The 15988-nt window shown below is 48.5% G+C and overlaps 1 protein-coding gene across 6 annotated transcripts; it reads left to right on the plus strand.

Moving 5' to 3' along the window:
- THNSL2 (threonine synthase like 2) lies at positions 1-14275 on the plus strand. Of its 6 annotated transcripts, none has more exons than XM_041403104.1 (11): positions 1-182; positions 842-1069; positions 1751-1945; positions 2195-2347; positions 3055-3285; positions 4132-4280; positions 6942-7067; positions 8003-8142; positions 8265-8469; positions 12378-12442; positions 13741-14275. In XM_041403104.1, exons 2-10 carry the CDS (start codon positions 847-849, stop codon positions 12402-12404), a joined length of 1449 nt encoding a protein of 482 aa, XP_041259038.1. In that variant the 5' UTR covers positions 1-182; positions 842-846; the 3' UTR covers positions 12405-12442; positions 13741-14275. The 6 variants fall into 6 exon arrangements, with proteins under 6 accessions (XP_041259038.1, XP_041259036.1, XP_041259037.1 ...); XM_041403102.1 differs by having other exon boundaries at positions 1-163; XM_041403103.1 differs by having other exon boundaries at positions 1-163; positions 845-1069.
- Positions 14276-15988: the final 1713 nt, after the last annotated feature.

A 15988-nucleotide genomic window follows, 5' to 3' on the forward strand; every position in this document is an offset into this window, starting at 1 on the left:
GTCCCGACTCCTGGCACCAGCAGAAGCAGCTGAGCTCCGTCTCTCCAGCATATTCCCATCCCGGGCTTGCTGCCGGCCGTCTCTGCCGGCTGCGCCGCGGCACCGGGAACACCGGCGGGTGGCACCGGGAACACCGGCGGGTGGCACTGGGGACACGTTTGCCGTGAGCACAAGGGCAAAGGGTAGCCGGGCTGGAAGCGGTGACCGCAGCTTCTTCGGGCACTTCCCTGCTGTGCTGAGGGGCGGCAGCGCTGGCGCAGGGCCTGAGGCGGGCACAGCCGAGGGGCGCAGAGGGTCAGGGGCAGACACGGCCGGTCCCAGCAGCGCCGCCGCGATTTGCGCCCGTCCGGAGGGTTTAGCTCAGCCCTTCCTACGCTGCGTCAAATCCTGTCCTTAGTTTAACCCTTTTGAACAAATCAGCCTCCTCTGAAAACGCAGTGATCTTTTTTTTTTTTTTTTTTTTTTTTTTTTTTTAATTTAAAGCTCCAGCTTTTGCAAACAACCCACAAAGGCTCATGACGTCCTTCTGCAGCGACTTCTGCGCCGTCAGGGCTTTTCCTTAGGGGGGAAGTGTCTCCCCGGGCAGGGTGGAGGGAAAGCCGGACAAGGAGGCTCCAACCTTGGCACAAATCCCAGGCAGCCTTTCCACCCTCCTGCAAAATGCCGAGTGCCCTGGACTGACCGTGGCTGCTCCAGCCTCCTGTGGGAGGAGGTGGTTTGTTCCCTGGGGAGTTCTCTCTGCCCACAGGGGAAGTTTTGGAGGGAGTTCTTTTGGGATGAGGGGCTGTTCCTGGTGTGGGGGTGCTTTGGGTCGCTGGCAGTGATTGCGGTGCCTCCTCAGCAGCCATGGAGTATGTCAGCACACGGGGAGGCACGAGGGCCGTGGACTTCGAGGGTGCCCTTTTCTCTGGCTATGCCCCCGATGGCGGCCTCTTCATGCCCCAGCACATCCCCTCGCTGCACAGGGACACCCTGCAAAGGTGGAGCAGCCTCTCCTACCCTGGGCTGGTGAAGGAGCTCTGCTCGCTCTTCATCCCGGCCAAGCTGGTCCCACGGAACGCGCTCAATGGTGAGCTGAGTGGGGAGCTGCTCGTGGGGACGTGGACAAGGATTCAGGGGGTCTGGATGCTTCTGCCTGCCTTTCCCCCATCCTCTTCACAGCCCCCAAGAGAAGGAGCCTGCTGCACATTGCCTGTTCCTTTCTGTAGCCTGCTGCACATTGCCTGTTCCTTTCTGTAGCCTGCTCTCCTCTGTCACCTTGCTGGCACTAGTGGAAAAGGTGTCCCCTGTGTAAAAATAGGGGTTCTGGTGAAAGCAACAAGCTGATGTTGTGGCCCTGCTCACTGCCGGGGCTCCCTCTGCGACTTTCTGCTGTTTCTGCTTGCCTTGACATGTTTTTAAATTTTTTTAACACTTATAAGCTATCTTTTCCACCAGAGGGCAGCTGCAACCTCTTTCTCAACAGCACACTGGTATAAAACTCGGGTTTCCTGTATTTTATGTTTTAATATAGTTTTCTGATTGTATGACATGCCCTCTGGGATTACTTAGCACAGAGGTATCAAACAGCATGAAGCTGGGCTGGTTCATTCCTAATAACCACAAATAACTTTTGGGGTATCTGTCACTGCACAGAGCCTTTGGTTGTGCAGAAAGGTGCCCAGGAGCACAAAGAGCACAGATGCAGGAAGCCACGGGTCAGAAAAACACTCCTTTCATTTAACAAGCTATTTAATCATTTTCCCTCTAGAGCTGATTGACAGGGCCTTCAGCAGATTCAGACACAAGAATGTTGTGCATATGTCCAGGCTGAAAGATGGGCTGAACATTTTGGAGCTCTGGCATGGTGTCACGTATGCATTTAAGGACCTGTCCTTGTCCTGCACAGGACAGTTTTTACAGTATTTCTTGGAGAAAAAGCAGAAGCATGTCAATATTCTGGTGGGTGAGTATGACTCCTTGGAGGTAAGGTTCTTGGGCAGGCCTTTACCTTGAGAGCCATCATCCTACAGCCCTCCCCAAAGATGCCCCAGGATAGTATTGCCTCATAATCTCCAGGCAATGCCAGAGTGGCTGCTCTGGCCAAAAACATCTCATGGAGCATCTCTGCATCTTTTTCTTAAAGTGCAGTGATGGAGGTTTGATTGACACAGCAATTTTTTGCTTTTCTTGGTGCTTCCTCACTTTGAAACAGGGACTTCAGGGGACACGGGGAGCTCGGCCATCGAGAGCGTGAGAGGGCAGAAGAACGTGGACATCTTTGTTCTGCTGCCCAAGGGGTTCTGCACCCAGATACAGGAACTTCAGATGACCACTGTCATTGAAGACAACGTCCACGTCTTTGCTGGTTGGCACTGCTGTTTGGACTGTCCACTTTATGGCTCTGCTATGCCAAAACCTTGACCCTAAAAGTCTGAGGGGGCCACTCAGTGGGATGTGCAGCTTTAGCAGCTGCAGCCAGCTGGGTCGTTGCTCTAACCATGCCGAGACATCTGGCTAACAGGAGACAACATCCTCAGTTTGACAACCAAGCAGTTTAAGGCTTCTTTTTTCTCCTGGCTGTAGATCAGAGCTGCCACCCTGAAGGTGGTTGGTGTTTGGCTGAACTAAATTTAGCACCACTTTTTGTCACTAAAAGGATTTGGAGCCACCCCTTCCCTCTGTCCTCTTGCCTTCATGGGTGATCCACCTCCTACCACTGTGCCGTCCCCGTGGGTTGGCATCACCACTGGGTGCTTGGGCTGCTTGAGTTCCCATGGACTCCTCTGCTCAGCCTGGTCTCACCTTGGCATCTCACAAGGGGATGCAGCATTTGCCTTTCTGGCAAATTTATATTTGGTAGAAGCAAGAGCCCAGAGTGCTGTGTCTGCAGAAACCACCTGACATCCACGGGGTGCCACTCAGGCCCTGTTCACACACCCTCCAGGGCAGATGGGCACCTCCTGGCCACAGCAAACCCCAGGGCTTGAGACCAACCCTACTTCTGAGCAGAAATACCTCATGCCTGATGCACTGCTGCTGGCAGATCTAATCTTTCCTTTCTCCTTTTGACAGCTCATGGGAACAGCGATGAAATCGATGAGCCGATCAAGGAACTGTTTGCTGATGTCGATTTTGCTGGAAAATACAACCTGATGAGCTTGAATTCTGTCAATTGGTCCAGGATTATGGTGCAGATTGCCCACTACTTCTATGCTTACTTTCAGTGCACCCCATCCCTGGATACCACCCAGCTGCCAATGGTGGAAATTGTTGTGCCAACGGGAGGAGGAGGAAATATCACGGGTAAAGGGAAAAAGAGATGGGTTAGATAAGAGAGAGAGAATGCTCTGATCTATGGACCAAAAGCACTTTGCAGATACTGGGTATTACTATTTATTAAAACACCCACTCTCTGGTAGGATTTCTTCAGAACCACTTATATTTTATTACTCATGTATGGTTATTACTCAATTTAGGTGTCACTGATGATTTGCAAGGTGCAGAAAAACCCAAACCACTCTTTGATGATGACTGTAACTATCTTGAGGATGGGCACATTAGGAGAGGACAGAATGCGTTTGATGCAGAAAAGAGGGAAAATGCTGTGGCTCTGATTTGTTAAGTGAGACATTAACAGAGGTGTGGAGTCCTGCCTGGTCCTCTCTGGTTTGCATGGTAATGCATGGTCAGGACAACCACTCTTAATTGCATAATCTGGCCTTCTAAATGAGAGTCCTTGATTCCCTCAGTCCCAAAATAGGTGTAGAACTGTCTTATGAAAGCAGTAAAGGATTTTATATATTCACTGCTCTTCCAGGCTGCCATCAGAGAGGCAAAAGCCCAAAATCTTCATCTCTCCTGCTTGCCTGTCAGCTGCCTGAACTCTCTGTCCCCTGCCTATCCACCAGCAAAAGTGGAGATGAGCAAGGGTCTGTGTTCAATGGCATGTGGAGTGTTGCATCCCTGGATTTTATAATCTGTGTTCTACCAAATCAGTGAAGTCAGATATCTGAGTCCACTAGGGAATACCATTTGTGCCTGCTTCTGAACTGGATGCTCAATCAATTTGTACGATGATTTCTTTGCTAAATCTTCTTCAAATATTTCTTCATCAAGCACTCATGCATTTTTTTCCCTTTTTTTCCCTAGCTGGCTGTATTGCCCAGAAAATGGGTCTGCCAATTAGACTTGTTACTGTGGTGAACAGCAATGACATCATTCATAGGACTGTTCAACATGGAGATTTCTCACTGGCAGAGAATGTGAAGGCTACGTTAGCATCAGCCATGGATATCCAGGTATGTAGTGAACTGGACAAAATGCAAAAATAGAAAATATTGCTGTTTTTTCTTTTTTTAATCTTGTACTCTGTTCTGCCTGTCAAATTGTGCCACTCAATGATGCATTAGGAGGTGTGACTAATATTGACCATTTATGCTACAGACTGCTCAGCTGAGATAGATCAAACTCCTTCTCCCTCACTTTTCAGGGTCTGACTTTCTGATCTTCGTTGTTGAGTTCTGGGTTTCTGGGGATCATTCTGTGCAAGCTTAGCAAGACAGGGACATTTCTACAACATGTGATAACTAAAGAAGTAAAAATGCCGTCATGTCACAAGGGTTTTGTTGATGCTTCTGAAAAGCTCCACAAAGAGCAAGATGAGAGACTAGGAAGGAGGTAGAGAAGTCCAGAAGAAATGCCTTGTTCATGGCTGCCTGCAGCTTGCTCAGAGCAAAACAAGTCCCAGCAGGCAGGGAAAGGCCTTGGAAAGAAAAGTCATGGAGGTACAGAAACCAAACACCTGGAAGCACTTACCTCCCTTTTCATTCCCACCCTGGGATCCCCAGGGATTGGATCTGCTTCCAAACAAGTGATCAAAGTGGGAAACCCTTGGTGTTGTATCTCTGTGGCCTTAAGCTACCTGGATTTTCCAAAAGCTGTTCAAACACACTGGAAGGACCTAGGAGTCTGGAGGGACTGTCATGCTTTGCAGTCACCATGTCCCTTTCAGCAGGCTGTGCTCTGCAGCTTGGCTTTCCTCCTGAGCCAGCAACTTGTGGGGCTTCTCAGAGCTCCAGGGGTAACTGGGCTTCTCTCTCAGCCCATCTCCCTTCAGTAGCACTGGTCAGCAAGTGCCAGACTTTGGGATCTTGGGGGCAGAGTCAGGTGAGGGGATTTCCTGAGATTCCTGAGGAGCTAGATGAGTGAATCCCTCTGCACATTTCTCTGCTTGTCTGCGTGGGGTGTCACTGTTCGCTCACATCTGAAGCATCCATGCAAATATTTCTGTAGCTAAAGAGAGCACTTGTTCTGGAGGGGAATTTAGGAGGTCTCTGTTTGGGACTTGTTTAAAGCAGGTTCACCCTTGAGGTCAGGTGGGATTGCTCAGGGCTTTGTCCATTTGGGTATTGGAAACCTTCAAAGGTGGAGAGTGCATAGCCTCCTTAGGTTGCTGCTTCTACAGACTAAGATAAGGCAGAGAAAACTTTCCTGTTACATGCTGCGTGAAGAGTTGAAGGTGAAGCAGAAAGTCTGGTGTGGATGAGCCTTGCAAGGAGCAATCCCAGGACAATCCCAGCAGACACTGTGTCTCTGCAGCCAGGCAGGGGCTTTTCTCTGTCCCTGAGGTCAGAAAGAGCCACAGAGCTCATATCCACACTCCAAAAATTTTGTCCCCAGCATGACCTGGCCTCCAAACTGGGCCCCAACATTCTCCTGGAGACCTCTGGTGATGTGGGACAGAAGCAAAAGCCTTAGATGGTGAGGCTGGTACTTCACCAGTACCCTGGCCCAGTTCAACTTACTGGTGTCAACATAGTGTTCTGTAATGGAAACCATAAGGCTGGTGGGAATGGAGGGTGAAGGGAAAATGTGGGAAGAATGTGGGAAGGATGTGGGAGCAGCAGAAAGAAGGACAGGAGAAAGGGTGTCAGGAGCACAGTGTTGGAGGCACATCCAGGAGCAGGTCATGGAAGTCCAGGCACACTGACCTGTATCTTCTCAGGACAGCCTAAAACAGGGGACAGCCTAGAGCAAAGGGCAGGATACACCCAGACTAGACTGAAGATTAGAGGCTGGAGGCTCTGGGAAATGATGGTGGGAAGATGAAGAACAGCACTGAGCCCATAAGACACCCAGATAAGGACACAAAAGGCTGAGTAAGTCCTGATGACTCGACAAGGTAGGACACAATGGAGTGACAAAAGTTCACAGGTACTGTCAGCTGCTAAAAATTATGAAGAATTTGTCCAAACCCAGCACTTGAGCCCAGGAGGTGAGATGAGGACTCTGTAATTTGGTGCCCTTGTCCTGTCTGTCCCTACAAGGTATGTCAGCCAAACCACCTGGATGAATATTTCTTGGTGCTTGTAAATGTGCAGGAATGAGACAAGGCAGAGAAGTTGGTTTGGGACCCTCCTGTATGGTCTTGCACAGAGTTCTGCTGCAGTGTTGCAATGCTGATTGCTACACAGCCATATAGGCCAGTCAGGCCCTATATGTGCCCTATAAATTCATGGAGATTATCAGGCAGCCCTGCAGCGAGCTGGGTGTCTCATTAAGTCACGCAGGAGCTGGGTGACTCACAGCAGCATCTGCAACACTGAGTAAACAGCTGGATATGTCTGGTTCTCCAATACACAGTGTGTTATTAGCCTGGGCTCCTCACAGTGATGGTACAGATGTGGTCAAGCTGTTGATTCATCAGCCATCCCTTCATTTTCTGTTTTAATCTGATGGTCACTGTCAGACTGCTCTGACAGGTCAGAGGTTCAAAAGACATTGTGTTCCCAAAGGCTTGTCCTGGGATGTAGGTGAGCAAAGGGAAGACAAAAAGCCCACCCTGGCTTCCACCAAGAAAAACAGTGGTAGGACCTCAGCCCTAATGAGACATCAGAGAATCCACAAGGATGCCTCCCCCCGCCGTTTAAATTTCCTCACCTCTTGCCTTGTTATCCCAGGAGCCTTACAATGTGGAGAGGATCCTCTGGCTGCTCTCAGGCTCTGACAGCCTCCTGATAAAAACTCTGATGGAGCAATTCAACATCTCAAAAAGGCTGAAGCTGCCAGAGGATTTGCACAGAAAGGTCAGTTCCTCATCCATACAACACTGTGCCTGTGTTTGTGTGTGTACCAGGTATTTCTTATTCATTTTCAGAATTAAAAAATCAGAGTGGAGAGTATACAACTGAAAATTTAAGCATGAGTCCGGAACAGAAGTTTTATATCAATGTGTGTGCATGGAGATACTGAAAACCCCCTTTTGTTTTTGTTTTTGTTTTTTTGTTTTTTTTTTTTTTAAGAATGCTCTTTCTTCTTCATGAAAGTAAATTAAAAATTATCTGCAGTTATTTAGGTAGCATATGTAATTGGCCAATCCTTGGCCATGCACTGAGGCATTTTACAGTGGATGCTGGCACAAATTGAGTGTTTGGGAGTGGGTCTGCTGAGTTTGGTGCAATTCAGCCTTGCTGTTACAGCAAAGGGGAGCACAGACACAAAGCAGAGAGAGATACAAGAGAAAAACAAAGATTTGAGTTGTGAGAGGGCCAGAGACAAAATTCTGCCTTTTCCTGTCCAATTTCCAGTGTGCTCTCCCTCACAGAGCAGCCTTTGCCCAGTGCCTGCTCCTGCTTGTGCTGCAGAAAGATAAATGCTAAACAATTTTATTATTAAAAACAAGAAGAGCTGTTACACTGAGGTGGATTTTACAAGTCCTCGAAAGTCCCTCAGAGTGTGGAAATAGCAGTGCAGAGGTGAGGAGCTGAGCCCTGGCTCCTGCTCACCCGTGTTCATAGCACCTGTGGATGGAAACCCCTTGCCCACACTCCATCCCTGTGGTTTATTCCAGCAGTGCCTCATCCCCAAGCTGCAGCAGCAACCCCTTTTCCTTCAGTCTCTGGGGGAACCCATCCTCCAGCCTCTCTACTTCCACCTGCTTTGCTGAGTGCCTGTAGCACAAAGCCAGCTGGGCACACATTGGGTGGTGGAGCCCTGTGTGAACTTCCCTGTTTCCCCACAGCTCTCCGAGACCCTGGGATCATGCTCAGCCTCTGACCAGGACATTGTGGGAGCCATGCGGCGCTGCTGGGAGGAGAACCAGTACCTGCTGTGCCCCCACTCTGCCGTGGCTGCTCACTACCACTACTCACAGCCACACAGGTAGGGAGAGCCATGGTCAGGAGCATTAGGGCCTGCACCATCACTATCCCCTTGCTCCTGCAGCATCTCCAGCCCCAGCTTGCTTACACCATAAACTTTCTTTGCTTGTCTTTCCTTTCCAGCATGCCCCGCTGTTGCTTGGCTCCAGCCTCTGCAGCCAAATTTCAGGATGCCCTTCTCCGAGCTGGCCTGGCTCCCCAGATCCCCCCTGAAATCTCTGCCCTGACAGCAATGGAGACCAGGTCCACTCCCCTGGAGCGGGGACAGGACTGGGCACGCGTGCTCCGGGGCCGGATTGAAGCTGTGGCACAGCAGTGGGAGGCACAGGTGGGTCAGTCTGCACCCTAGGGCAGGTAGTCACACAGACCTGACTACTGAGCACAGCTGGACAATGCCTCCCAGGGCTCCTTCTCCACTCCCAGAAAAGTCCTGTCTTATGCTGGGAGTCTCCATGCAATGATGTATTAGCAAGAATTCACTTCCCTGTGTAATTGGACTATCTCATAAGACTTTCAGTAAAGAGTTCAATTATATGGACAATTTCATTTCAGTAAAGAGCAATGCAATTGTATCCCTTTTTCCTAATAAATCATGAAAACTGATTGAAACTCTGAGCAAACCTGGCTGTTTCATCATTGCTGGCTGTTACAGAAAGCTGTCATAGCACTACCCACAGCTGCCTGCCTCTTGAGCATTATCCAGTGATTGTGGCTCTGTGCTGGGATGTTCCACCCAGCAATCCCAATAGCACCCAAGATGCTCAATAAGAAACACATACAAGAGTGGAGTGGATCCACTTTACCCATCTCTGTAATTTAAGCAGTGACAGGGATTGTTCCCAGGCATTGAGACTTGCTCTGAGATAGTTTTAAATAGCAGATGTTTTCCCTGGACACGTTTACATTAAAGAGCTGCTTTCCAGTACTGTATCTCACAGTTTTTGGTCCTAGTTCTGCTTCAGACTCTTCCCAGGCAACTTCCACTGTAACAAGTAGGAAATGGGAAATTCCCTTTATCTTCTGCCTGAAACTTCAGGTCTTTCAATGCCACGTTCTCATCATATACATATAAATACATAAATACCATGTGTGGGAGCTGCCTCCACAAGTCATGCATCTGGCAGGAATCTCTTGTGCCTAAAAAAGGGAAGAAAAATAGGAATAATTATACCAGGGGGGAAAAATCCCCCTTTGCCATCAAAAAAAAAAAATTCCCCTTTGACATCAAAGGAAGTCCTGTAATGGGAGGATTAATTTGAAGGTTTAGTGGCATTTAACAGGGTAAAAGTAAATTCAGTGAAGTGATTCAGCTTGGGATGTTGCAGAATGTGCGGGAAGAGTGGGAAGCTTGGCCTGGGCTGCTAACTGCCTCGCTGGCATCCAGGCAGCCTTCTCCTTGGCTCCCTCCAGCACAGCTGGCTCTGTGCCACCTCCTTCCATCCCACCGAAACCCTGCAGGAGAGGAGGGACCTGTGCCTCTTCCAGGGTGGGGGCTGAGGCTGCCCCATCTCAATTAACAGGGATGAGGGAAACAGCTTAGCTGAGAATGATGTAAAACCCACAGCACTTGGATGTTTTTGATGCTAACAGCTCTACTTGCATGGATTGAGCAGCTGGGAGGTGGGGTCCAGGAATGATGTTTCATGAGGCCATCATTTACCCTTCTTTAAGAGCCAAACCAGCAAAATACCTCTCATTTAAGCAGCACCTTCATCCTCACCAATAATCTTTCCCCAAAGCATGGCTTTGCACTGGGGGTAGTGCAGGACATCTCTGGGGGTGGCAATAAGAAGCTTCCCTATTCCTTTTGACCCCATGATCAGCTTCCCCTTTCACTGATGCAGTTGTTATGCTCATTGGACCCCGCTGCCCTTAACAGCTGCCTCCCCAAATCTTGCTGTTCTCAGCCAGGCTCAGTTGCAATTTAGCCCTTAATCATATCTCAAGACACCCTGTGAGAGGAGAGAGGCCTGAAATTACAACCAGTTCTGCACCCAAGTGACCGGTTGCAAACCTGGCTGGCAGTACCCCAACCGCTCACTTGGGAGCACTGTGAAGGATGGGATGAGTGGGGCTGGACTTGCAGCCTGCCAAAATCCTGGTGTGTTTTGCAAGCAGAAAGCGTGACGAATACATTCCGTGCTCCCATCCCAGTGCCCTCAAGCAGTAGGATGAGTAAAGGGTCCAGCCTCATTGCAGGGTGAAAAGGAGTTTAATACTCAGCCATCCCTGAGGGTACCCTTTATGGGGTGAGGATGCTACATCTCCCCCAGCCCAAATCTGTCTTTTTTCAGGGCAGGACACTATGAAACCCTCTCAGAGATCTCTGGAGCAGAAGAACAGCAGGAAAAGCCTGTTCCATGCCTGGAGCCAAGGCAGAGGGAGCAAGACAGGCTTGCCTTGCAGGGGGCTGTGATCCCACAAAGGGCAATGCACAGCCATGTGTGCCAGCCCGGTGCCTGGGATGTGGGAATGAACCTGGCCCCATGGGTGTGCTTTGTCCCACCAGCTGCTCAGGGACCATGGCATCAGTGGCCACTCTCACACTGGGAGCTCCTACTCTGTCCCCAGAACTGGTGCTTGGGGCTCTGCCTGCTCATCCTTGGGTCTCTGACTGAGAGGGAAGGTCAGCCTGGTTTGATAGAAAGATGGAAAATGGAGGGAGGAAAGTCACACAAAAAATGGTACCTCCTCACCCAACATTAATGGGTGGCTGCAGGCTCTGGCAACTTCACATATTCCCCGGGTTAATGGTATTTTAGTCCTGCACCTTCCAGAGCTGATCACAAATCCAGGACAGGCTTGTCAAATAATTGATCTCATATATCAACTGCTCTTGCTTTTCTCCAGCATAAATTCCAGTTTCAGGTCCCTGACCCCAAGCCTGTCTCACATGTTATCCAGGAGAGAGTGATGCCCACCAAATGGTGACCATACTCCATGGGGACACTGTATTCCCCACTGAGGGACATGGCTGGGACATGTTCCCAACTCCTACCTCAAGGAGAAAGTAATCTATTGGGATGGAGATGCAGTGTGTTGAGATAGAGGAATAGGGTCATAGCTCAGCTGGAGTTTCTACTCAATAACTCACATGTACCAAAGCAACTTGCTGTCCTGAGCCAAACTCATTTGTAGTTGGTGTCCAACAAGGGATTGGGGCGCCTGTCCTCATGTGGTTTGGGATGTGTTGGACTACAGGTGGGGTCTACCCTCTAAGCCATCTGCCTCCGTGCCCCATGGGGACTCCATGTGCCAGCAGAGCCGTGCTGTGGTTCAACACTCCAATCATCAGGAGTGCCATTAAGAGATCTATTAGCTAAAGGAGGACATGGGATGACTGCTGCTCTGCCTGAGATAAAATTGTAAGGAATATAAAATCCTGAAGGAGCTGTGGGTGAGGAGTCTCTTTCCCATGAGCAGAGCAGTCCAGCCTTCCCCTGTGCTTTGTCACAATGTCCATCCCCATCTTCCAGCTCGTGGCTACACAATGAATTGATCTTTGGACAATTACTCCACTGCCTGGGCTGTCACGTCCTTCTACTCCATTTATGAGCTGGGAGGAGCCCACAACGTGGTGAATTATAAGCCAATGCTTTAAAACAGTGTTCTGAAGGTTTGGGAGCTGAATTATTATTTATAATGCCCTGGAGGCCCCATGTAATTTATGGACAGGTATGAAGACAAGTAGGCGCTCAGACATGGGGATGAGCCCGGTGTAAATGCTGAGATAGAAGGATAGATAGATGGATGGATGAAGATAAGCTTCTTGGCCAAGAGAGCTGGAGACTGAAAAACTGGAGATGGAGGAGGCTGCTCAGACATCTCTGCTCTCCTAGGGTGACACCTGCTATCCTACTACTTTCACTCTGAAAAATGTCATCCCAAACGTGGTGCAAATCATTTGTTTACTCTTTTTTTTTTTTTCTTTTTAATTTATCCAAAGTGCAAGGAAAAAAAAAGTAAAAAGGAATTGCTTTGTTGTTGCAATTTGCTGCTAGGCATTCCTATGTGTGCTAATGATAAGTATTAATTAAATAGTTTTCTGTTGTCTTTTAAATGCAGTTCTTTCAGGCTGTAATTAAAAACAGACACCCAGCCCTTTCTGTCTGCATAGGAAGAGGCAGGTAGGCCTTTGGAGCTTTGCACTTCTTTCCTTGTAACAGGAGAGAAGTGGAAAATGAGGCAAAACCAGTTTCCATTGAAAACTCACTATCCTGTGCATGTCCTTGACAGGGAAGGCAACCAGCCCAAGGAAATTAAAGGAATGTGACTTCCAAGATCTCAGCCCTGCAATCAAAGTAAGTTTATTTGCCCTTAAGATCTTTCAGCTTCCTACATTTAAAATGCAGAGGAGATCACTTTGTTTGATCTCTGGGCTACACAGGCTGCTGAACATCCTCCTGATGCATTCACCATGCCCAGAAGAAACTTGTTGCCTTATGAACATTTTGATCTGAGTAGCTGGAGATAGGATTCCATCCCTCTCACTTGTTTCTTTCTTTCCCCAGTTTCTTTTCACTCTTGCTGTGAAAAACCAGGCTCTGCTGTAAATGCCCATCCCTGTGCTGCTCAGGTCATTATTATTCTCCCAATTTAGGGTGTGCTGCTTAGGGAGGCTGGAGCTCTCCCCAGCCCTGCTGCCCTCTCCCTTTCCCAGCTTCAAATAGACTAAAGCCCTCTAGAAATGCAAATAAAATGTCAGACACTCACACGATGCAAAGCAACCACCATATAAAGTTTCCCATTTGCCCACAACACTGAATGACACCTAAGCCCAAATTTTTTCTGCCCTTAAAGGCAACTGGGCTTCACTTCTCTAAAATGCTGCTGTTAATCAATAAATACATGGAAAGACAATGGCTGTCTGCTGTGCAGCTTATGAGAGTGGTGGGGGAAGATGCAGCTCACTCAGAGGATGCCTTGGTTAGAGATGGCCCATGAAAGAAAGGTTTCTGTGTTCAACAGCTGCAGATAATTTTTTTTTTTTTTTGTGAATGGAAACATTTAATTATGCATTTGAGTAATTTATAACCTGAGATGTGTATAATTTGTGTAAAAAATACACAGAGGATATAAGACAGACACATTGCCTGTGAGGGGATCCTTGATTTGGGGCAGTGCAGCACCTTGGTCACCCAGGGTGATGTTGTTCTGCCTTGATAACTCCTCACACAGTTCATAAAACAGCTACAGCCCTTTTGGGGTCCTATCAACCCGAGGCTGGATTTGCTATGGGTTTTTCTGTCTCCCTCAGCCCTATATCTGTGTCTGTCTTGTGATTTTGATGCAGCTGGACAGGTATCCACAGGGAGTTGGGAACACAAGAAGGGGTCTGGGACACTGCAAACTCCGTCCCTGGTGAGGGGAGCATGGGGCTGGGAGCATCTTTGGGGCTGTTGGTGGCAGCATCAACAGAAGTGGCTCAGAAGGGATTTTTTTCCTCAATTATTTGCATTTTAAAAATGAGAGTGGGGGAGAAATGGGATGGAAAAAGCAGGAAAAAAAAAAGGTAAGCATTCAGAAATTAAATAATTAATTAAAAAGGAGTTTGAATTTGTTTGAATTGAATCAAAAGATTTTTTTTTTTTCTTTTCAGCAAACACGAGCTTCTTTTGAGCAGAAACTGGAAAAAAAAAAAAAAAAAAAAGAAGAGCCTTAAAGAAGGTGTTTTTTACCTAAGCAAAATTACTCACTTTTAGCCCAAATGGTAAAAATTGTGTTTCAATTTTGGGAAAAAGCAGGAAATGTAGAAATTTTGCACATTCTAGGAATATTTACAACACCATATCATAAAAAAGGTGTTATGGGAAGATGAAAAGCAGAGCAAGAGGGCTGGAAAAGACTAGGGAGCAGCTGCCCTGTGTGGCTCTGTCCTTGCCCTGACACCCCTGAGATCACCCCGAGCACTTTAAGATCACGAGATACTGAGAACAAAGAGTTTGTGTTCTCTTTTTTGCTCTGTAGTTCCCTGCATTTTCAGGCTCCCAAAGCTGGTTCAGCACTTTTAGGGCAGGTTAGAAACCAATTCTTAAAGAAAGCAGAGCAGAAAGTCAAATATAATGTGGCTCCAGGAGGGTGATGCTTAGAGAAAAATAGTGAAACTAATGATTCCTGAAAAACAAATAAATTAAAAAATGATGAGCACAGGTCAGTGATATTTTGTGCAATTCCTCACTATTTATCTCATTGCTCTTGCCTTGGGACCCCTCAAGCAGAGCATCACAGGTATTTGCAGAACTTTTTCTCATTAAATGAATCAGCAGCATGATGCTGCAGTAAAAGAAGTAGGAAAGGGAGAAGGAGCTGTGTCTGAACATGACTTTATTTTGGTATCTGACATAGGGAATGGAACAGGACTCACTGTGCTAAGTCCTGGACTGACATGGAAAAAGGTAGATGAAATATTTTGGTATTGAAGTTGGCAATCAGAGCTTAAACAGCAGGTTTTGAGTATGGGGTCTTTCTGCCACTGACTTTCTGTGTGACCCGGGGAAGGGTCGAGGTGAGGAGCAGGGGGACCCTCCTGCAGCTCCCCCAGCCTGGTCACTGCCGCCTGGGGGACTCCCAGAGCCTGGGGACCAGCTGCTGCCACCTCCTCCTCCTCACCCTGAGCTTGATGCCCTGCAGCTCCTCTTGGTCCCTACCTGCCCGGCAAAGCACCAGCACCCTGGGAACTCCTGCTTCCTTCCGCTCCTCCGGGATGCTTGTGGGGATTAGCCAAGCTATGCTCCCTAAACCCATCACATGTGTTTCAATAGTTTTAATTGTTGCCTTTAAGATAATTACAGGCTGGAGAGCGCGGACAGGAAGAGCCCTGTGGATTTGCACCGGGGCTCGGGAGCACCGTTGTGTATGGAATGGGATATCTGCCACTTGGAAGTGTTTTTCCTGCTTTGGAGAGTGGTTTGCATGCCAGAAGCAGGGAAGGCCACAGATCTCCACTTCCCATGGCTGGAACAGCTGGAACAAGGTGTCCCCCTGCCCCCCACTCTACCTGCCCTGGGGAAAGAATACTCATGCACCTGGCTCGGCAGTTACTGACCCTTGCTTATTTAAGCTGCAGCTTTTTCCTCCTTCCCACATCTGTTCAGAAGGGAATGAGGACCTGAAGTGAGCTGGATGCTGAAAATCAGGCTCAGAGTGGGGTAAGGAGCATCCAGGGCCCACCTTGCTTAGAGATGAGGAGCAGCAGCCAGCCCCAGCACTCTCCTTGGCTCTTAATGGGGTGGACCATACTTGGGTTTTTTACTATATTATGGTTTGTCCTGGTCCCTTGTTGGCTATCCAGCCTTCATCACCGGGGAAAACACTTTCCTGATTTTAAAGGGAGCTATCTCTGCCCCTCCTGTAGCCTGGAGTAATTCAATATTGAGTGAGAGGTTTGCAGTCACTGCTTTTCCTCTGTTTGCACCTTTCTTGCAATTATTTTGTTAGAGCTTCCTGCTGGAGGGCAGGGCAGGCAGCTCTCAGGAATCACACAACTTTCTTGGAAGCTGCCTTGCCACAGAAGAGCTGGGGCAGCACTGAGGAACCCCTCTTGGGGCACAGACCTTCCCCAGGGGTCACCACACAACACAGGATTTCTCCTGAGATCTTCTCCAGGCCCTTGTGTCACCACAAAACCCAGCAGGGGGTTCTTGCCTTTGTACTTGCAGTAACTCCTTATCACTGATGCTTTTTAAAACAAAAACAATATTTCATTTACATCCAAGAGTTTGCTCCAGTGCAGCCTCCTGGTTGCAGGATGGCTCATGGCTGGTGTGGATCTGGAGGATCTGGCTGGTTGCTCCCCAGATATTGAAACCTGCAGTGACTGGAGGGGTGATGTGGGGCCTGGCACACCG

This window comes from Onychostruthus taczanowskii, unplaced genomic scaffold, assembly GCF_017590055.1.
Source record: "Onychostruthus taczanowskii isolate IOZ18803 unplaced genomic scaffold, ASM1759005v1 scaffold2, whole genome shotgun sequence".
Classification (NCBI taxonomy): domain Eukaryota; kingdom Metazoa; phylum Chordata; class Aves; order Passeriformes; family Passeridae; genus Onychostruthus; species Onychostruthus taczanowskii.

Coding starts and splice junctions, on each gene's coding strand:
- THNSL2 (XM_041403104.1), top strand. CDS start 847: ATGGAGTATGTCAGCACACGGGGAGGCACGAGGGCCGTGGACTTCGAG. Junction 8,143..8,264: donor CACTACTCACAGCCACACAG/GTAGGGAGAGCC, acceptor TTTCCTTTCCAG/CATGCCCCGCTGTTGCTTGG. Junction 8,470..12,377: donor CACAGCAGTGGGAGGCACAG/GTGGGTCAGTCT, acceptor TGTCCTTGACAG/GGAAGGCAACCAGCCCAAGG.